Raw genomic sequence first — 23094 nt, forward strand, 5'->3', positions numbered from 1 at the left:
GTGCATTCAACATAGGTAGGCAAGAAAACTACCAATCACCAGAAGTGCATTCTCTTCTAAAACCAGCAACTAAGAGTATACCTATAGCGCTAAGGTAGAAGTGCAATTTATCAGCTATACCTACTTTCTTAAACAGATGAGACAAATAGGAAAATCAAATGAGCACGAGCTAAAACAAATACGTGTATCAATTAAACAAGATCCAATAAAACAAGAGCTCATACAAATAATTGACAACAAGTAGGCAAGGCTAAGAGGAAGGGTCAGGGTAGTGTTTCCTGAAGAGGTGGGTTTTCAGCCTGCCGCGAAAGGGGCAGTGACTCTGCTGTCCTGACATCAGTGGGGAGTTCATTCCACCACTGTGGGGCCAGAACAGAGAAAAGCTGTGACCGTGTAGATCGGCCAGAAGGACCTCTGAGCGACGGGGCAACCAGTCGCCTCGAGGCGGCAAACCGAAGTGGTCGGGCAGGGGTGTAAGGCTTGACCATAACCTGGACGTAAGAAGGAGCTGTTCCTTTCACTGCCCTATAGGCTAGCATCAGGGTCTTAAACTGGATGTGAGCCGCTACAGGGAGCCAGTGTAGAGAACGGAGAAGGGTAGTTGTGTGGGAGAACTTGGGAAGGTTGAACACCAGACGAGCTGCAGCTTTCGGAACAAGCTCCAGAGGTCTGATGGCAGACGCCAGGGCACCAGCAAGGAGGTAGTTGCAGTAGTCCAGGCGGGAGATGACAAGAGCCTGGATGAGCACCTGCGCTGCCTTCTCAGTGAGGAAGGGACGAATCCTCCTGTCCTGATGTTGTAGAGGAGGAATCTGCAGGAGTGTGTCACTGATGCGATGTTTGCCAAGAACGACAGTCGGTCGCAATCCAAGTTGACGTCACCACAGCATTATCAATGGTAATGGCCAAGTCTCGGTGCGAACAGCCCTTCTCCGGGAGGAACATCAGCTCAGTCTTGAATATGTTTTTTTTGCACATGCATTCCATAAATTCCATAGGGCAAGACCACACATGGACAAATGACATTATCAACTTGCGATGGGCATCGCCCCTCTTGAGTAAAAGATTAACTGTTTCTAAAAGAAATACAATATTTAAGGTGTTTAAAAATATATTTTTTAGTTATAGAGGGCAATTATAATGTATTAAGGCATATTTGGCTTATTAGCCAGGGATCCTGTTAATAGATATGATATAAGTTCTGGTCCTCAGACAAACACTAGAACAACAATAGGTTAAGTAAATTAAAACTAGTTAGAAAAATAAAATAATAAAATCTGATACATAGATCTTATTAAAAAACAATATACATGTAAATTTCACCTCAGTTTCCACATCCGGTCTAAGGCGGATACGGAAACGTTTTCAGTGGGTACTTGTGAAAATTACAAAATCAAAGGAAAGCACATATACGTCACTTTCTATCTCCTGCATTAACACGATCGATTGACAACCCCCGATTGACAACCCCTTTGTTAAATAATTGCCTATAATAATTTAAAAAAAAAAAGATTTAAAAATATACCAAATATTTTAAGACTGGGCCATGGACAAATACATAATCTGGAGATCCTTGACACAAGTAAGACGCGCGAACGCGGGAAGCAAACGCAGCTTTCTCAAACTAAGGCGTTTTCAACTTGCCATCCGGCCTGAAATATGCACAAATGACATGGAATTCTTAGATATCGGAATAGATGAACTGGTGTAGATGCTTTTTAGATGTGTTATTTTTGACTGTAGCTGCTATATTTCTCTCAGATGAGTGTAATTAGTCACCCAGGGGCAGGCGGATTTCAGCAGTGCACTGAGATCTGTCAGCAGAAGGACCGCTGCGTTCGCAATGAAAGAATGTGGGCACCACCGGTCTAAAAAACATTAGGAATCTAGCCCAAATAAGAATCTGTATAATGACTACCACTTTAACTTTTGGTACTTTGTTTTGATGCCAATACTTTTCTACCTTTACTTGAGGATTTCTTCATTGCGGTATTGATACTTAAGAAAGAAATGCGAGTACTACTTCCACCACTGCCTATTTCACTGCAAAGCTATTCATCTACATCCTGGTTTCTGAAGAGTCCATTGGAGATCATCAATACACTAGTGACACAATGTATTTATATTAAAATTGTCTGATGGCTGGCCGGCGGACCACGTCACTGACAAACCCGACGTAGGCAGGTATGGAGAGTGTGCAGAGCCACAGATCCGGCCGCTATGCCCATATAGTCATGTGCATATAAGGGACCGACCGACTTCAAACTCTGCGCGTGCATCACATAGTGGACCGAACCTTGTTATTTTAAAATTACCTTTCTTCACTTCAGCTGAGAAAAAAAACTGGCAGAGAAAATATATCTATTTGATCCAACAGTCAATTGTATAAAACGTGTTATTTCAAAAGAATGTTTATTGTTCTAATGACACAGACAACTCTTAGTTACATCTGCAAGGAACAGTATAAAAACACTTGGAAAAAAAAATACAACAGAAGTTTAGCACCAGGAGCGTTAACTGCAGGTTAAAAGTTGGTGTTTTTTAATCACAAGACTTAGGTGTCCTCCCATGTTGAAATGACGGTCAAGATAACTTTTTACAAACCAAACAGTCAGGCACAAAATACACCCACGGTTGAAGCTTTGACCTATAGACGAATATCTTGGATCAATTTACACTACCTTTCATCAAAAGCAGGAAAATAAGTCTGACCCAAGATTAGTGTTTGAGGAGAAGGCCAGGCTGGGCCCCAGTGGAGGTAGGGTTCTCATACTGCACTTTAGACAGCAGGGGACTCAGGATAACCTAAACAAAAAATATTCCACACATTTTAACAGTGATTAATATTGAAATATTGATGAAACAGACTTGTGCCATTTTAAGTGCCCGTTATGCATTACTTTCTGGGAAAATAAGCAGTTATGAAAACGTAATGTTACTGTAACCAGCTCTTTGAACGATCCCAGCACATGGCTTGATAAACTGAAATATGACATCCTAGTCCAGCAGTCCTTGTGACAGTTACAGCTCAATAACATCCATTCGTCTGTTAGCAATTAGATTATTACTACATAGTGATAGATCATCTGGATTTGTATTGCACCTAAGAGATTTTTTTTTTTTTTACAGTAGGGATGGTAGTAGGATTCTGGATGTGCAAAGTATGGGGGTAGGGTGGGTGTAGTGGGAACTAAAGGATTAATCTCAGTTTGAATAGTGCAACAGGTAGGTCTGATGTCAACATAAGTAAATAATTAATGCTTTGGGTGAAAACAAAAGGAAGGAGACAATTATAAAGATACTCCTGTTAAAAAGACAGATCCCACAAACCAACATAGTAATGGAAACCTACATTCTACAACTGCATCATGCCACATACCTCTCAGTATTTTGAAGGGGTTATACGATGTGTAAGTATTTACACCATGTATGGCTGTGCTATTGGTCTTAAAATATGCTGCCCATGGACACTTTCATTCTATGTGTGACTATTGCCATGTATTAGGGAAAGGGTCCATTGGCTTACAATGGAACATAATTAATATTGGTGTCAAAAATACAAATGAATTAGAAAATGCTTGAGAATATATTAACGTGAACAATCTAGAATCAGAACAGTGCCACTGTCAGTGTCCCCTCCATTAATTACAACACAAAAAAACATACATTTTAATGTATGTTGTGGAACTATGACCAAAAAAAATAAAATGTGTTATTACACAGATTTGTTGAATACTCAATTCAGTCGCAGCATTCTGTGGTCTTTTATTTCCTCAAAAGACTGCTGTTCTCCATAACAGACCACTGCTCTGCCTCTGTTGACATTGCAAAGGAAGTGGAAAATTGTAAACTAATAAAATATTTAAATCAATATTTTGTGCCAAATTATTGCAAGCCATGTAATAAGCGGGATAATGTACAGTGAGGTGGTTAATGTACTGCTTCGCTGTACACTGGCCCTAATAATGAGGTATGTTTGAGGGAGATGGAACTGTACTAATGCAGATTAAAATCAAGCTTTGTCCTTCATTCAACACAGCCAATTCGACAGGGCTCACTGTAAGCGCTTATGCCATTAAACTTCTGTTTGATGATTTGATCAACAACACACCTTTTCAAACAGAGAAAATGGACGTTAACATTAAAAAATATTCTGTACATACATATCCATGGACTTAAAAAGAAAAGAAAAAAAAAGAAAACTCAGTAAAAATAGTGCAACCTCAAGCTTTTGTTAAATTAGACTTCTGCTACATAACTGCTGAATGGACCAGAGTGGGGTTGCCAGTCTGTGTGGTCAGCTCAACATCCAAAGGCACCTGGTTTAACCATCAGTCTCTTTTTCAAGAAGGAGCAGGCTTCCTGCTTCATTTAGCTTCCTGTCAATAAGTAGAGAGAGACAGATCAATTAAGTTGCTTGATATTTCAAGTTTAAAGGCCCCGACACACTGAAAGCGTCACTGATGCGCATCAAGTTAGGCCACTTGTTCACACTGTAAGAGTCAAATCTATGCATGCGTCCATGCATTTGGCTGCACCACAATTATTAATGATTTGAACTGTATCGCACCAACCCGAATGAAATGAGGGACATGCACATGCACGCACACTGGGACTGTTTCGCCTGCACTCCGACCACCGGCAAAGCACTCTTGAACCTGTTGTAATATAGTAGGCTACTTTTATACGTTGTTGTCCCGACCATATTTTTGCTGTTTAAAGTGCTGCCATCACCAGCTAAATGTTTGCAAAGGAAAAACAATTAAAAACGTTAAAAACAATGATGAAGTAAGTGCCTGGCTCTTTCAAGTGTGTCAGGGCCTTTAGAGTAATAGATCATTTGTAGGGATGTGTCTACAAAAACTCAATATTTACCAAAAACAAAGTCACACCACCTTGGTCCGGTCAGGCCCCTCACTCGCGATTGTCTCAACATCTTCGCAGGTGGTGGTTGTGGTGGCTCAAACACAACCCCAGGACTTTTCCATTTGTCTTTCTGTCTCTCCACCGCAACTTCATCCTGATCCTGGCTTGCCTTTGATGAACAACTTTCAGACTCTTTAGAGGCAGTCCTCTTTTTCCTTTTCTTTCGGTTCCCCCTTTTCACAGCTTTATTCTCCCCTGTCAGCTCACTCTCCTTCCCTGCAATATGGTGGGCAGAAGATGACCCATCATCCAGTGTCACTGTGCAAGAGTCTTCCTCAGCAGCTGACTCGTTGTCCGGGCCCGGGGAGTTGATCTTCTTCAGAAACACCCGGCATTCCTTTAGTGTCTCAGGGCTCCAAGCCTTAGAGCTGAGTCGTTGCTCTTTGGGTACACTCATGGGATCAGTTTGGTCACCAGAGCTAGTGGTATAATTGCTCTCTAAGCAATCAACCAAATCTGTGGCTGATCTGGAGAATGCTTTATCTCTGGGTCGTATTCGTGTGAACACATGATCATTTAAACTGCTTGCTGATCTCCATTTTAATTCCCTTCGATTGTTCCTCTGCCTCTTTGGCCACTTCTTTCTTTCTTGTCCAGTTAAGAATCTTGCCCGTGCCCGTAGCAGAGTGGTTGGGTACTTTGCAAGTTTTCGGCCTCTCCACCAAGGGGCTCCTTGATTAAGTCTTCCCGGCTCATATCTAGAAGTGAACAACTGCCGTTTGAGGCTGGATGATGATATGGACTTGTATCTGTCCAACATCCTTTTTTGAGCCCGCTGCTGCTCAGAGGGACTCTTTGGCACAGTTTTGGCAAACTTTTTGATGTGTTTGCGGAGTCGTTCTGCTTGGGGACTAGGACAGAAACTTCCTTTGCTGACCGAACGGGGGTAGTGCATGTCCTCATAACGATTTCTGGAGCTTATCTTCTTTACGATGGACAGAGACTGGGTTTCTGTTGTTTGCATAAACCAGGAGCAGAGCTGCTGCATACTACAGGACCGTGGTTTGCTAGGGGGACAGTCGAACAGCATTCGGACCACAGATGAATGTCTTGATCTCTTAACGATAGAGCTGTTGCTTTTTATGCCCAATCTGGTTTTGAAGGCTGCTTCTTCCTGATTTTCAATGGTGTCTGACACCCAGGTGTCCGAGACCAGTCGTATCCTTCTCGCAAGTTCCTGGTTCAAGGTATCTTCATCAGCTGATGCTGCCCACCATCTTAGTGTGTCTCCAGGAGGAAAGATGGAATCTACAGACACCTTGGCCACCCGGTGCACATCCTGACATGTGCGTTTTCTCCCCATCTTAACCTGGTTTTTCCCCCCTGAGGTTCCTTCATCCCCTTGAGCCTCCTCTCGTCTCATTTGGTTGCTGGCCTTGTTCAGCAGAAGCTGTTTAGAGCGCCGCAACAGAGCTGTGCTATGGCTGTAGCACTTTGGGGTGGAAGTGGCCACAGAGTGCAACAGGTAGATTGAGGGTTTCCTCACCCTCACTGAGTGACGCACTGCTACAGGTCGATCTGACTGTTTATCTTTACTTTGATCTCTTGCCTCTGTCTTAGTTTGTAGGTTGATTGTCCGGGGCTCTTTGGCAGATGGGACATCTGGTAGTTGTACTTTCTTATGACTTAATGTTTCTGGAGATTGCCTGGCATCCCGGTTAATCTGAATCTTGCGTTGCCGCGGCGATACAGGGGTAAACGTTACTGAGATTCCAGAAATCTTCACTTTAGGTGGTCTCCCTGGCTTCCTCATGGGTGCAGCATCCTGACGCCTCTGACATTTGATGTTGCTGCTGGAATGAGGAGCAAACTCCTTGTCTTTCACAGGTCTGACCAAGTTCAACTCCTGTAAAGCAGGTTTGGCCTCAGAGATCTGCAGTAAATTGATTGAGTCATCAGTTCTGTCCACACACTGTTGATCCTCATGGAGCTCTGTGTGGAGCTGGCCATCACTCTCAGACACCAGCCTTTTGTTCCTTCTTGATCGCCCATAAAATACTGTTATTTTGAGATTCCTGTTTGTTTTCTCCTCCATATTAGATCCCGAAATGCTTTTAACATTTTCTGTATTCGGACCCCCTTTCACTTGATCAGGACCCTTTTGTTTACGTGGTCGACCAATGGGCCTCTTCACCTTCTTCTCCAGCTGTGGTCCCAGCTTCTTGGGCCGGCCTGGGCGCCTCTTTGGTGGAGTTGTTTCATGGACAGCTAGTGGGACATCTGATCTGTGGTTTTCAGTCCCAACTGTACGCTTGGGCGGCGTACAGTCTCCTGATCTGCGGGCACCTACTTTAGGAGACAAAGACACTGACCGGGCTGGTGAATAAGCAGATTTGGGTGGTGTGCCGACAGATTTGGGTGATGTGGTGAGAGATTTGGGTGGCGTGGTGACGGATTTGGGTGGTGTGCCGAAAGATTTGGGTGGTGTGCGGATGGATTTGGGTGGTGTGGTGACAGATTTAGGTGGTGTGGTGACAGATTTAGGTGGTGTGGTGACAGATTTAGGTGGTGTGGTGACAGATTTAGGAGGTGTGGTGACAGATCTGGATGGAGTAGAGACAGATTTGGGAGAGGACGTGGCAGAAGTTAGTGGCAAGGGTTTTATTGGTGATTTCTTGGCAAACTTATTGACTGGACACTTGGCCTTTTCTGGTGAGCCAGCCCATGAAGATTCTTCACATGGGTCAAATGTTTCCTGCTGTCCACTAGAACCAGATGCAGCTGACTTCAGGCTATATTTTAAACCATTCTCATCCATTACAGGAGACACATACATGAGCTTAATTGGGCTAGTGTAGTCTGTGTCATGAGTCTGCACACAAGTATCTGGGCTATTAGAGCTGCAACTACGTAGCTTTGAGTGTTTTTGCCGTGTTCTGGAAGCCTCAGGCTCAGACTTCTGCTGCATCACTGGTAATGACTGTAATCTTGTATAAGATCTGGTGGCACCCTCTCTCTTATAGTGTGTGCTAGGTTTAGAATGACTCTTCTCTGTGGCAACCACAGTTTTCAGAATGACATGCCGTTGTTCCTTAGACTCAGGGTTAGATGTTCTAAATTGTTTATCAGGTGTTGATTCAAAGGCAAGCTCTCCTGTGGGCTGGGATGAAGACAACACGGTTGCGTCTCTTGATTCAGGTAGGTGGTCCATGACACTTGGGTTTATGGAGCAGGTATCTGAGTTTACAGAATTCAAACTGCTGTCCTCTGTTGGTCTCTGGTTGAATATACTCTCAGAAAAACAAGCAACAAAGTACATCTTCCTGGGCTCTGTTACATATGAAGAGAACCGTTGAGGAGGCACTATGTTTCTCCTGGATCTCCCTGCTTGTCTGGAGCTGCCAGGCTGACACATGGCTTTCCTCCTCTTGCCGACAAGCCTGGGCTGACATGTACTTCTGGCTGGTATATTGTCACCATCACACTGACCTGATAATGCATGCTCTTGGTTCTTACCATCTTTGTTACAAGCACTGCTACTGCCTGGAGTTTCTTTTTTCCAACTAAGGATGTCAGATTTGTTCTGCAACTCAGTGGTGGGTACTGGAAAATTATCTTTTCTCTCAGTGGCCATCTCCTTTTCTGTCACCTCTAATTTAATGGCATTCATCTCAATTTCCTCTGTAACAATCACAGTCTCTATCTCTTTCTTTATTTCACTCAGCTCCTCTTCCCGTCTCTCTGAATCCTTTAGCCATTTCCCCAGCCTGTGTTGTGCACTATTGTTTCCCTCCATATTTTCTGTCACACAAACTAATTCTTTGCCCCCTGTGACTCCCATCATGTCACTCTCTGTGCCTAAAATTGCTCTGATCTTGACAATCTCCTGTTTCTGAGCAAGTTCCTTTGCTTCTTGGATCCCAGTTTCTCGTTCAGGTTTTTCCTCAGGGGGGGTTATATCCGAGGAGGGGCTGAATGTTGTTGAAGTAACATTATTGCCATCTTTCATTCGCATCTTCTTTGGTTGTAACAGCTTCCTCTTACAATAGGACTGGTCAAGCATAGCGAGCTCCCGCTTGATTTTCAATCGTCGTCGGGTTATGGCGGGATCAAGAGGCATTGTCATAGCAGCCAGTGCCTCCTGTCGCCGGCGGGAGCGAGTGTTAGGAGACTTGGCTTCACTACTGTCATGCCGATGGAGCAGCTCACTGAGGTTGTAGTCACTATCGCTGCCTTTGTGAAGGACTGTGGTGATGATTTCACTCAAATGCTCATCAGCAGGAGATTGAATGCTCTGATTGGACTGGGGTGTCAGATGGCACTGCTTTTCAATGTTGTGGACAGTTAAGGAACACAAAGGTGGGTCCTTCTCCAGAGGTTTGATTGTCTCTAATTTCTCATTGAAGCGCTCCACTACATCCAGCAGTAATCTCCCACTTGAGCTCTGCTCTGCCCAATCTCTTTTTAGAGTCATATTCTCTTCTTCAGTGGCTATGTCCAAATCTGTATCCTGTCCGCTTATATGCACCAGAACATCTTTGACCTTAAGATGGAGGGACATGTCCTCCCCCTCTTCATCTCTGTGGTGTTGCAAGGAAGGAGGCTTTTCCTCCATTTTCCTGTTGATGTCTGAGGGGATGGGGGAAAGCGGGGGAGGGGAGGGACTCTGCTCTCTCTTTAGTACAGGACAAGGAGGGTCCCCGTCTTCAGGCCCTCCCTCCACCGCTTGTGTGCAGGCATGGTTGGAACAACAGTGACATGGGTGGGAGTGGTGGTTACAGCAGAGCGATGAGGCGGGGCACACTGACGACGGGGGGCATAACCTGGAGGAGGTAGAGCAGAGCGAGGGAGACGTGGCTAAAGAAGGAGAGGAGGCAAACGAACAGACCACTTTGTTTATACGACCAATGGCCAGGCTTTGGCAAGCGATACAATGGAGGCTCTTCAGGCAGATCACAGGGTAGGCTGCCACACTGCAGCTCTGCACACAGCAACAGCCTGAACCAGGAGAGGCTTGGGTTTTACAGTCAGTGAAACGGTACGGCTGGACGCTACAAGTGGACTTAGAGTCTGCTGGGTGGAACGTGTTGCTTTTAGGACCAGGGTGGTCACAGTCTGAAAGTGGGTAGTGGGGGCTGGTGCCACAAGGTTTACAATCACTGTAACCAAATTGAAGAGGGGTGGCGTTATCCTCTAGTACTACCCCATGGTGGCAGCAGTGAGGCTCAGTCTGACTGGCAGGCCTCTGTTGGGGTAAAGACAGCAGTCTTTCCTGGTGCGCCAGCTTAAGGATTTGGTAGAGCAGTGAACGATGAGCTGGACAGAGTGAGCCCAAGACAGCTTCCAAAGCAGAGCTCTGTTCACACAGAACCTCCTGCTTGACGGGATCCCTCAACTCTTCTGTAACAGCCAACGGGGAGCTAGAGGCAGAAACACAGAAATGGGTGTTAAAGAGGGTTTATGCATATTAGCTAAACCCAATTTCTACAGGCAAAAATTGTGCACATGCACAAAAATCCACGTAAGCCAATAACCCATTAAGACCTGAGGCCGATTCTACAACTGCCTTCCAAATCGGTAGTTCTCAAACTTTTTCGTAATTCAAAATGATTCAACACTTTCAAGATTTTTCAAAAATGTTCAAAAATAGCAGATGTACAAGCTTGCAGTGCGGCACGAAGTGACGCGCAGTGAGCTTGTATATCTGCTATTTTTGAATAGTTAACGCTAAAATGACAGATTCTTTCCCGGTTTTAATGGATTTATACATAGTTGCATCCAGGAACAGATCTACAAGCTCACAACACAAAGCACTGCGACGTGTTGTGAGCTTGTAGATCGGCTATTTGCGACGCACAACACGCACGTAACTACGTATAACTCAGGTTTTATACTGTATTCTTACACTTATTCCACAACAAATGAATTAAAGTCAGTGAGTGCAACAAACAAATACATAAAAATAAAACTACAGAATATTATCTTTCATTATCTTGTAAATAAATACTATCCATATTTAAGACCCCAAATCAACAGCTTGTGTGTCAAATGATCACAGGAAAATGGGATATTACAGAACCTTTTTATTAGTTATTAATGAGTTGCTGAAGGCAAAAGATAACATTCTGCTAAAGGCAGAGGGGAACGATTGTAGCAACGCTCAAAACCAACGTAATTTAACACCACTAACAAATCAACAACAAAACAAAAAACATTGCTAAATGCCAAATTAAGTCATTTCTTGCAAGCAATACACTGTCACTAAGTTGCTCATCATAATAACATCCACAAACTTAAGTTGAGTTTGGTATTTTCAGGGATTTACATTTCTATTAGAAAATTCAAAGGGAGAACAGAGTTGGAGATATTTTGAGACACGTTTAAAGTAAGATACGCAATTACTCTGTAGTGTAATTTATATAGATTGGCAGTAGTGGACTAAAATATAACAAAATGTCATCTCAAGAATTTAATCTTAACATAAGCACTAATTAACCACAATGTTAAGGGGAATAAGTTCTGGACAAAATAAATTATTTATACAGGCTAACATTTAAAAGCCTTCATGCAATTGCAGCAATACACATTTCACATTGCATCAAAGTGCTTTATTACAAATGAACAACTACCACAATCAAACTAGTAAAATCACAGTTCTGAAGCACAATCAATAAATAAGTACGCGGCAACAACACAAAACATTTCACAATAAAAAAACTGCTTATAATAAATCATAGTGCAATAATTAATTTATGCATAAATAACCGATTTCTGTTATGTAATTTCTTAGATTTGTCAGCAGTTCCATAATAAAAGTAGTAGGCCTAATTCAAAAACAAGGCTGTTAACGGTATTGAGGAGTGTTACAAGAATAAACTGCAATAAAACCATAATTGTGTACTAATAAAAGTATTTTTCCACTAAGTTACTTAGGCTAATCAATAAACTGGCCTAATGATATAAATAGCAGATAATTCCCAGAGTAGAGAGACAACGTGCTGCACTTTGCAGTAGCCCCAGAGACAGGCACTGGTGTATTGTTATGAGCAGACATTCAGTATTGGTTTAGTTGCTAGGGATACAGGGTTGAAATGCCACTGAACCTGAACCAGATCATGAACAACAAAAAACTGCTAGCCTTTAAATGACAAAGAACACAAAACAGTCAAATAACAAGGATAAATACAATGCTAAGAACATGGGGCCGAGTTCATAATATACCCTTTTCTTTTTTTAACGTTATTTAATCAAAGTCGTCAAAAAGCTGAATGTAGTATGGTTGATGTTCTACTTTCATAGAGCAGGCAAGTTTAAGGTTTTATGATATTGGTGATTTTACACGTATGTGTTATTCCTTGAGAGAGACAAGAGCTCATCATTGTTCCTTGAAGAAGAGCTCATACCCCAGCATAGAAGACAATATGAAGGCCTTGATATGAAACCAGACGTTGGGCTACAGGCAGGCAATAAGTTAAGCCCAGAGAGGTATATGTGGCAATGAGGTTAGAGAGAGACAGGCAGTCTGACATCCCAGCAAGGTAAGAGAAAGCAGCTTTGTGTGAGTAGCTATCGGGTAACCCTGAACTGCTGCTTTGGTTGTAGCAGAACTAATGGAACGCAGCCATTTGAGATTTGGAAATGATTTAAGAGATAACATTTAGGATTTCCCAGACACAGAATATCTAACCTAAGCGTGATAGGTTGAGTCTTTTCTTTTTCTTTCATTTATGCCACTAGCTTTCCACAAACAGTAATAAAATTGTAGTCACAATGAGCATCATGAATTTACCCTATCCACGGGTAATCTTTTTAGAAGTAACTCCTTTCATGTGACCAGAGAATCACAATTGTGTTGATAAAAAAAGGCTTTTGTATTTCAACTATAGGTCTCTGTGAAATTTTGTAGAGTTTTAAGCAGCAGTCATGTATGAGGTTGACTGTAATACAGCTACAGAATTTGTAAATATCCATCTGCAATAAAACATCTTTTTACAAACAATACACATTCACAAAAATGGATCATTCCCAAGCTTATCAGAGCACATTTTTCAAACATGCTTCACACATATGCATTCCAACTACCCAATACAAATCTTCAGACTAGCTTTCACAAATGGAGGGGGAAAAATGTGTGGACACAAAATGGCTTTAAACACATTAAACCTATTGTCCATATTCTGGGGGCGAACATTCAGCGAAAATAGCAGATCTACATCTACAAGCTTACAATGCGCTGTGTTTTGAGCTTGTAGATCGGCTATTTTCGGCAGGATCTGGTGTAAATGGAAAGTAGGAGGGGATCAAGTATAGAGCCCCAGGGGATCCTGGTCAATGAAGTATATAGGGTTTAAGTGGTTATGTTAATCTCTTACAAAGTGTAATCTCCTCTCCAGATGAGGATGTAGCCACCAGAGCAGTTTATACTGCTGAATCGTCCAGATACCAGTTTCTATGTGTCTTATAATAGCAGTGAGTTGATAATCTGTTATAATGGCTCTATAAGTCACTTCATTAGCCTGGGTGAGCTACCCAGAGAGAAAGAGGGAAAGCTGCAAATGACAATCATCGGCACCCCAATAAGTTGGAGCTTTAAGAGTTGAATCACACCTGAATAACCTAATAGCCAGAGAATATGACAGTCACACTCTGAGGGTTCTGCAACTGTGTTTCTCACTAGTGATCCCAACCATAAAGTAGGACAATATGTAGTGCCAGACGCTATCAATATTACCAGCAGTCTGGCCAGACAGATTAGTAAAAATAATACCAATCACAAGATAATCAATGTCTGTGTCTGAAGAAAGATTACCTTGGCTTGAGTCCTCTCACTTGTCTACGTTTGTGTAAGTTTGGTTTGACTGAAAATGTCAAATAACTGCAATTTAATTATGGACAAGCAGGAGCACAGGACCAAGACCGAGAAACACAGCTGCATGTATGACCATCACATTACAACAGACACACAGTTTAAAGACCTGAATAGTAATTGTTTTTATATAAAAAGGCATGAGTTGTGTTTAAACAAGTGTCTCCAGAAAACATCTATCCTGTAAGAGTGAAGAGTCCCAGTGGTGCAGAGTTCAAGAGCCCTTGGCATGTCTAGGCCTAGAACATCTTTGCGGCAGCAGCGGGGGCAATAGTCCCTGAGTTAGTGGAACCAGTTATGTTACCAGAACCAGAAGAATTGGAGTTGGACGGACAGGAGTTGGCAGATTTCTTCTTGGGTGGATTCTTGAGTGTTCCCGTGCGCTCTTTGACTTTGTACTCCAGTGTGCTGTGGGGAATCCCATAAACCCCTTGGGCCTTGGACACGCTCATGCGGCCTCCCATCACCATGGTTATGGCCTCCTCCAGTAGGTCATGGTCATACTGACGGTAGCGCCCACGTTTCTTCCTTGGCTCCTTGGCCTTGTCACGGCGATCAGCCCCCTCTTCAGAATCATCAAATGAGGAGCCCCGTGGGCCAAGGCGGTGAGGTGATTGGTTAGCCCCTCCAATGGAGAGGTCTGGCAAGAAAGGAGGTTTAAGTTTGAAGAGAGAGGAGGGTCTAGCAGCAGTAGTGGATGCGACTGAATTGGGAGTACCCTCTGTTAGTGAGATGTGGTGGTGCAGGGCTTCGTTGTAAGGCTCAACAAGGCTTGGCCTGTTGTGGTCAGAAACAGAGCGGACCTGAGGGATACGGAGAGGTGTGGGCGTCTCCAGGCTGGGATTGGGGCTGGGTGGAGGCTGAAGGGCATCCCTGAGGTGGGGGAAAGTGAGGGAGAGGGTCTTCTGTAGACCGCTCTGCTGATGCGAGGACAGGGAGGATGAGAGGGAGCGAAAGTCTCCGTTCTCTTCCACGGCTCCCCCAATTTCTGCCCGCTCCGCCCAAGCCGCCACCTTCTGCAGGACCAGACGCGCCTCTCCGCCCAGCATTGATGACATCACATTGTACGAAGTGACCTCGTCCCTGCAATCACCACTTCCCGGTGTGAGGCAGCGCAGGAGCCCCAGGCTGCCGTCGGCCCGGCCTTCCAGGCCTTGTCTCAGTGTGTGGAGCGGTATCCCATAGAGCAGGGCAGCTCGCTGCTCCTGCAGCCTCCCTGAACGTACATCCTTCAGGGCCTTGGACAGCAGCCCCTCAGACAGCTCCCAGCTCCTCTCAACGTACTCCTCCCTCTGCCTGCGCTGCCTCCTAGGGATGGGAGGACCAAACAGCAGGGTCAGGATGGAGGAGATGGAGGGGGGGTTTGGTTTTTGGCATAGGGGAGAGTGGGGGGGCAGAGCGAGGGGTCCACTCCTTTATGCCTTGTGTTGGTAACATCACTGCATCTCTTATGTCTCATGTCTGTATGTTTGTTTCAGGGTTTCGTGTCTCTTACATATGCACGCTGATGCGTGTGTCCCTCTCTCTCACACACACACACATTCTGTGCGTGGCAAAGCCTCTTCACGTCCATGTGGGACAGTCTGTGAATGGCTGTGGTTACTCTGGCACACAACCCCTGTAGTTTTGTGATATTCTTCAGTGAGCTTGAGGCTTGAGTAATCAGACTCATAACTGGAGGTCACTACAAAGGAGGTAAAATCGCTGTGACGTAGTCCAGTGTTCTCCTCATTGTACAATCCTTAGCTGCTGGCAAATTACTGTGACACTGTTGTGACGTTACCGCTCAACAAGAGATAAAAGAGTCAACCCCATAGAATTCCAACACCAAGCACAAACAAGGCCTAACATCATAATGACTTGCTCACTACAGAACAAAACACACCACTGACAACCTAGTGTGCATATAAATCAAGGCAGACAAGCATTTATCAGCTGACTTCTTTGCAAAACAATATAAATAACTATCCAACCTTTTTAGTGACTCAAAACAAAACTACAGGGGGCAATATGATCATACCCAGTCAGAACTGGGAGCTTGACACATGTTCAGGGGCATGTTTTACTGATTTGTTATTAAACCAGATTTCATACCAGAGTTCATAGTTTCCCCCTTTAATTTTAATTTGAGTCATACAGGAAAGCACTTAAAATGCATAGTAAAAGAGCACTCACCCTGAGGCTTTATGATTGGATGACGATGATGTCACTGAGCAGGCAGAGTTCCTCTTGGAGAGATCAAGCACACCATCTGTAAGAGAGAGAAGGGTATAAAACCTGGTTGTGGACAGCAAGTCATAAAGTAATGGCCTGATGTTTGATGGCATCAAATGCGTTGGCTTGGTTTATATGCCCTCAGTATGAATATACTTTCATGCAGCAATAACAGAACTTCTAAGCCCAAGTGTTTAACTTCAACTGTTACCAATTGACAAAGACAGTATATGCTTTGGTCCCCTTTCAGACATTTTAAGGCTGCAAACCCCAAAAATAACATTTGAACTGGGGACCCCTCAAAATAATCATATTTGAACTGGGGACCCCTCAAAATAATCATATTTGAACTGGGGACCCCCCAAAATAACTATTTTTAAACTGGGGACACCGCACCCTGACAAGTACTTGGAATTGTAGGAGTTGAGGCATTACTTTTAGTTTGACTTGGTTCCACGGACAGCTATATTCACATGTTTTGCCTCTTTTTTTATATTATTTGGCAATGATTTGGTATAGTAGTATAGTTTGTTGATTACTTTTGATGCAGTAATGGTCTTTTTCTTTAGGTATTAAAAGTCCTTAAATTGCCACTTCACTGTCATCTGGGGACCCCCCCCCCAAAAACAAAATCATGTGGGGACCCCCAGGTTGAACCACTGCTCTAAAACAATCCTCATCTTCTAGTGAGGGAGGAACTCTCCTCAAGAGTCCTGTGAGGTGGCAACTCCCTTTTACTGTTCTATTCTCAAGGTTTGTGTGTCGGCAGATCCATGCCAGTCTTTGGAATAACCACGATGAGTCACAGCCTTAGAACTTTGAAGTAACTGACACACATTTACTTGATTAGGTATCACATTATCTTTGAATGCGTCTTTCGTTCATTCCAAATAAGCAAGACGAGTACCTGGCAGAGGCTCCCCCGTGGTTTCCTGTTTACGGTTCACTGTGAGGTCCAAAGGTGCATCTGGGTCAGCATCGTCCGACAGAGATGAGGTGTCGTCGGTAGAGGGGCCATTCATAGTGGTGTGGAGGTGGCTCTTGGAGGCATACTCCAGGGCGAACTGATGTATCATCTTCTTCATCAATTCCTGAGCAACCAGAGGGATGTTGGGATCGCAGTTCAAGGGCACATCTGGCAAAAAAGGGAGAGGTACAGATAACATAAAACAGAGTACAGCATCTGGTCGTTTTAATCATCCGTTTTTAGCTCAAATTAATCAGTATTTAAAGTCCAAATAATACAATGAAAATAGAATGATGAATAAATATATTAAATAAATATAAGCTGTTGTGGTTACTGTTGGTCATAAAATGATACATTCCTAGAACTTTTGACCTACATAGCCTAACAAATCAAATGAAAACATTCCCTCAAGGACATGTTCTGAGTCCTGACTGTGATAAACAAGAATGGACAGCAGCTATAACTTCAGAGGACTGGATTACAATGCACTTTGAATGTGTAATGGATTAAATATTACAAACTGAGCCTTTTCAATGATTTATTAAAGTGTACAGCAGTTGTCAGATGAATGAAGGCTGAAGCCTTTGTCATCCTGGCTGAAACTTTGTCTCCAACTATTGCTGTGCACTTTAACAAGTTTTAAGTGTGGTCTGTTGATTGTATCTGCATGTATCTGCGCTCATAGCATGGCACCGAGTGCTTGTAGATATGCTATTTTTCAAAAATCTTGAGCATTTTAAACACAAATCTTTGCTTCTGGGGGTCCCTGGCACAACATATTTTCAGATGGGGGTCCACGGCCAAATGTTTATCAATTTGGGGGTCCTTGACGAGAAAAGGGTTGAGAACCTCTGTTGTAAATAGATTGTATCTGTCCATCTGACTCCCATTTACGCCCAATAGACCGGTGCCAAGCCGTACCTGATCTTGACACAGGTCAACCCGGGGTATATCAAGTACATGCTGATTATCAGGGATAAAATATAAGCTCAAGAATGTGTAGAATCCCTACACCTTTGAACAGATGAGTATTTCACCACACAGACATGGCAGTAATTTCAGCACCAGACAAGGTCAGGAGATATAAACTCACCTTTCTTGTGAAACACAGCTTGGAGAAATTTGTGGGCTGTTAGGCTGCTTTCAGAATTATTTGGGGCCTGAGAGGGAGAGTATTCTGAGGGGGAGGACAGGGGGGAGGCGGCTGCAGGACATTGATCCTATGAGACACACAGAATGAGATTACATTACTGAATAATAAGAATGCTGTCATTTCCCCATCCTAAGGCATTGATCAAACTCAGAGATTCTAGATTAATGTTGAGCTTAATATCAGAGTAATCCAGTGGTTTTCAACATTTTGTAGCCCACAGCCCACTAATTGGTGGTATCTAAATCTCAAGGCACACCTGTATTATCGATAGCGAAAACAGCCGATCTACAAGCTCACAACAACCCGTTGGGTGGGGGTTGGGGGGCTGGATAATATATTATTTAAGTCTAATGATGACATGGCCAAAAACAGGACGCCAGGTTGAAGTTAAGTGTATTAAAATATATTCTAAGGATATAGAATTGTGGTGAAAATGAGTGAGCACAAAGTACTGATATAGTAAATAATTCATAACTTTTTACATAATTCTATATATAATGAAATAATGTTCATTGTCACAAAATCCCAAGGTACACCTGGACTTGTCTCATGGCACACAGTTTGGAAACCACTGGAGGTAAACAATGCTAAAACTTTGAATTGTAAAAGCTGGACTTGACCTTGCTTGACTGGCACTAAGTGCAAATCCAGCAGTGTCAGTTGCTATATCTAACCGGAATCCAAAACTTACAGCGAGTTTATCCAGCGGCAGGTTACAGAACGAACAGTAAGAGCAGGTGGCTTCAATTGACCAGTCATCCACTTCTTCAGGTTCACAGTCTGAAAGACGCAAACACACACACACACACACACACACGTAACGTTACATATGGATTAAACCGATGGCTCATGGATCACATGGTTTCCTACCAACACTGTATTATTTGACATAACAAATTACATGGACCACACAGTGCAACATTACAATCACAACACATCATTGTTATTAATTATATTATTTCAATACAGCAGACAACTAATCAACAGACACACCTTGATGGGCAATGCACCAGTCTTACATTACATTTAATATACATACATACATTAAGACAATTGCTGTTAGAATATCCACGTATATGTAAACAAAAACCCACCGTCAAATATATTGAGGTCTCTAAGCAGCAATGGGCCATAGATTCCCTCAAGAATGCTTTCAAATCCTGCAAGAAACAATGAAAACACTCATCAACTAACTTTATTTGTTTTGACAAAAAAACAAAAAAAGGGATACAGGGAGCTTACATTCTTCACATGTTTACGTCAGAACAGATATTTCTTTACCACACTGAGACCCCCCTTGTACTGTTTTGTAATGAAAATGTTTATATATTGTTTTTCTTCCCTTGTGTAACTATTATAATGTATGGTTTTGTGTTCATCATACGTATAATTGGGTAATCAACATTACACACCTCACTCGTACATATGAAGAAACTTTAGATTGTGGTGCAATATTTGAAGACTAGATCTGTACTGAATCATGAACTGAACTGAATTATTAGTACAAGAAATACTTATTTTATTTGCCTGCAGATTTTTCTTGGTATTACTATTTAGTATTAGGAGTACATAGTATTGTAGGATGTACGTTCTTTCTTGTCTCTTGTCGTCTGTACTTTTATCTCTTTAAATGCTGGCCATGGGAGCTGTGCCCCAAGGATCCCTATGCACTCATGCAAATGGCAAATAAAGTATCTTGGTTTACAAGGTTACTGTATCTGTATTAGAAGTCAATGTCAGAACTTCCAGGACAATATGTATTGTCTTAAAGATCTACAGACCCAAATGTCACCTTACAATACTGGTACAATCAACATGTTTTTTTTTTACATGTATTTGTGATATATTTGTATAACTGTAACGTTACATTTTGTAGGCTATTACTTTGACACAAAACATCTATAGCTAACTAGCACATTTCAATGTACTGTTTTTTTGTTACTTGTCAATTTGTGAGATGATTATAGAGTCATTCCACAAGACTAGAAACCAAAAATCTCCCTCGATCCGTTTCTAAAATAGTTCAAGGGATGAAGGAGGGTTTACACCTGATCCTAGTCCTTCTAATCAGCTGTTAAGACCACTACCGACTAAGCTCTGCGCATAACACCAAGACTGCGTGTTCTAAGACACTTAATTAAATCTAGTTTGGCAAAAAAAAACAGTAACGTTGACAACAAAGCCTTGTTCAAAAGATCAAATAGTCACGTGTCTAACCGTTACCGGAGGCCGCTGGATCTGTTTATTGTCTCATTAAACGGTATCTAACATTACACTCCCCTCCCCCAAATAATGTTACTAATATCTAGCTTGCTAGCGCACTAAGCGCAGCCCTTAGCATGTTAACCACCGTCTGACATGTCATCGTATCATGTTTAGTAATAAATTATACGTTTATACCAGCCTAACGTTATAGTTAGTTGCACCATATACTGTCTATTTACATTTAATGTGCACAAACAAAACAGCGTAGGGCTCTTTTCCATCGTGTCACAGGATGTTTACGCAAGCCGACTGAGAGTAGCTCAAGGGGGACAAAGAAATGGGCCAAAAACACACAGATGGCTAATGTTAGCCTGCCAGTGTAGCTGGCCACCTATAGTGCCAGGCTACTAGCTTAAAGTGTTGCCAGGTTTTGCGAGAGAAACAAGCAACCAGGTCTATGAAAACAAGCCCAAAATAAGCAACACTTTAGGCCACTTGAGAACTTTAAACCTGGCCGTAAGCAACTCTTCGATCATATTGTTAATATCTGGAATCTAGAGTTGCAATTCCAACCCTTGACAGCCCATACATCCAAACGGAGTCCTGCATCTGATTGTATTCAACGACGTTACACTCAACAGCATTGCAGCTGTACGGAAAGCTTGAATTATCCTGCAAATCTTTTGTTTCATAAAAATCCACCATAGACATGTTATGAGCTACTTTCTGCACAATAATAAATTCCGTGCAGGTGAAAATTGTTTTAAGTGTTGGATTTTGGGTTTGGAAGCGCTCCTTGGAAATCACTCAACGGTCCTTCGTACCACCTGTTTGTGGATTGCATTGCACATAATGCATGAGGCAGCAGAATGTTGCGTTATTGAAAACGAAAAATTTGAAAATATTGACACTTATCACCTGCATGGATTTTTTTGAGAGAAAGTAGCTCATAACATGTCTATAGTGGTCTTTTATGAAACAATCAGATAGGAGGACTTTTTGGATGTAAGGGCTGTCAAGAGTTGGTAATTGCAACTATAGATTCCAGATATTATAAAAAGGATATTAGTTACATACGTAGGGTATTTGAAAATATTGAAGAAAATTTGAAAAATTACATTCTGTCGTTCGGTCCTGGTATAACATATTTTCAGATGGGGGTCTGCAGACTGCAGACAAATACATTTAGAGGACCTTGACATGAAAATGTTAGAGAAGCATTTTTTTTTTTTTAAACAACATTTAGGAAGCAAGCCCAAAATAAGCAACTAAACTTCAGAAACAAGCCCCAAAAAACGGCAAACACCAATATTTACAAGCGACTTGACAGAAAAACAAGCCCAAAGTCGCTTATGATAAGCGGACATGGCAACACTGCTAGCTCGCTAAATTGGTTAGCTCGCTTTAGCTAGCTATGTACCTATAGCTAGCCACAGCTGTCACGCTGCTATTGACCGAAACACTTTGGAGCCTGCGGCGTCTCCTGTGAATAATGTCAACTTTTCCCACTTCCACACGGCTCTTACCCACGCAGTGGATCAACCTATGCCGCCAAGAGTCGAGTTCGCGCCTGAAACCCTTCCGTTCTGCCGTGCATTTAGTGCTACGGCACTGTGCAGCCGCCATTCTGCCCGCCGTCCTCCTTCCCCCTGCCCTGGTCTCTCTCTGGACGTCACCGACACTGAGTGGTAGCAACAGTCAGTCAGTCGCTAGGAAGAGAAGAGCTTCCAACCACAGGCATCCTCCTCCTCCTCGGCTTCAGCCGTACCTGGATGAGCCAGTGCTCAGATCCGGTCTAGAGCCCGCCCTACTGGAAAGCAGTGGTTCTCAACCTTTTCAGACCGCGACCCCCCCCCCCCAAATAAAATAATCATATTTGAACTGGGAATTGTAGGAATTGAGGCATTACATTAGTTTGACTTGGTTCCACAGATAAATGTTGTGAAAATAGCCAATCTACAAGCTCACAACACAACTTGTGAATTATTTTAACAAATGTTTTTTTTTTTTTATATATTATTTGACCATTACTTTTGATGCAGCACTGGTCTTTTTTGGGGGGGTATTAAAAAGGTCTTAAACTAAAAGTCCTTAATGTGTCACTTTACTGTCATCTGCCGCCCCCCCCCCCGGGGTACCCACCCATAGGTTGAGAACCACTGCTAAGGCAGTGATTGGATGCACACCATGTCTCGCACAGAAAATAGAAAATAACTAGTCTATTACTATAACGTCTTCAGTCTTTCCACACGGCGGAATTTTAATTTTCAGAGCAAGCGAGCGGCTCGGTTGCCCTGCTCGGTCCGAGCCACCATAGAGTTATAAAAGAGCCAACACGCCGTCCATCACTTTGATTCTGTCTGAGCATTACTCTGACCATAACAGTGCTTTTTCACTCCTTGTTTTGACAACACCGCTAGATGGCGCAGTGGTAGCGCTGATGTAGCTCTGTGCCTGGAGTGAAAACCTTCTTTTTAAAACTATGGTGAACACGAAAACATACAGAACAGCACAGAGTTGTAGGATGAACCAACCTACACAGACAAAATGACAAAGAGAATTTAAAGTGGAAAAGCAGAATGCAATGTCCAGGACATTGCATTCTGCTTCTGCAATCCATGTCCTGCAACCCACTGCAAAATCAGTGTGACAGTCCAAATCTAGAAAACAAAGTGTGTCTCGCATACAAGGTTTCTATTTCAAAAATATATTTTTCCAATATTTTTTAAAAATGGCAATCTACAAGCTCACAACTTGCTGTGATGTGAGCTTGTATTTCAAATAGACAATGTTGAGTGGTATAACAGCCTAAGTTGCTTTTTT

The 23094-nt window shown here is 42.7% G+C and overlaps 1 protein-coding gene across 3 annotated transcripts; it reads right to left on the reverse strand.

The window, feature by feature from the left end:
* Positions 1-2395: 2395 nt before the first annotated feature.
* Positions 2396-22019, reverse strand: lcorl (ligand dependent nuclear receptor corepressor-like). 3 transcript variants are annotated; one of them, XR_014599957.1, is made up of 9 exons: positions 21798-22019; positions 19161-19226; positions 18758-18846; positions 18007-18133; positions 16854-17081; positions 15908-15983; positions 4876-10286; positions 3720-4379; positions 2396-2805 (listed from the first exon to the last, which is right to left on the reverse strand). XR_014599957.1 is itself a non-coding variant. In XM_084046553.1 (8 exons), exons 1-8 carry the CDS (start codon positions 21895-21897, stop codon positions 4372-4374), a joined length of 6105 nt encoding a protein of 2034 aa, XP_083902679.1. In that variant the 5' UTR covers positions 21898-22019; the 3' UTR covers positions 2396-4371. The 3 variants fall into 3 exon arrangements, 2 of the variants coding, with proteins under 2 accessions (XP_083902679.1, XP_083902680.1); XM_084046553.1 differs by having other exon boundaries at positions 2396-4379; XM_084046554.1 differs by lacking the exons at positions 2396-2805; positions 3720-4379; positions 4876-10286 and adding an exon at positions 10941-15040.
* Positions 22020-23094: the final 1075 nt, after the last annotated feature.

This window comes from Gymnoscopelus microlampas (assembly GCF_963454915.1).
Source record: "Gymnoscopelus microlampas genome assembly, chromosome: 2".
Taxonomy (NCBI): domain Eukaryota; kingdom Metazoa; phylum Chordata; class Actinopteri; order Myctophiformes; family Myctophidae; genus Gymnoscopelus; species Gymnoscopelus microlampas.

Coding starts and splice junctions, on each gene's coding strand:
- lcorl (XM_084046553.1), bottom strand. CDS start 21,897: ATGGCGGCTGCACAGTGCCGTAGCACTAAATGCACGGCAGAACGGAAG. Junction 15,984..16,853: donor CACGGGGGAGCCTCTGCCAG/GTACTCGTCTTG, acceptor TCTCTCTTACAG/ATGGTGTGCTTGATCTCTCC. Junction 10,287..15,907: donor TCCAATCATAAAGCCTCAGG/GTGAGTGCTCTT, acceptor TTCTGCCTCTAG/CTCCCCGTTGGCTGTTACAG.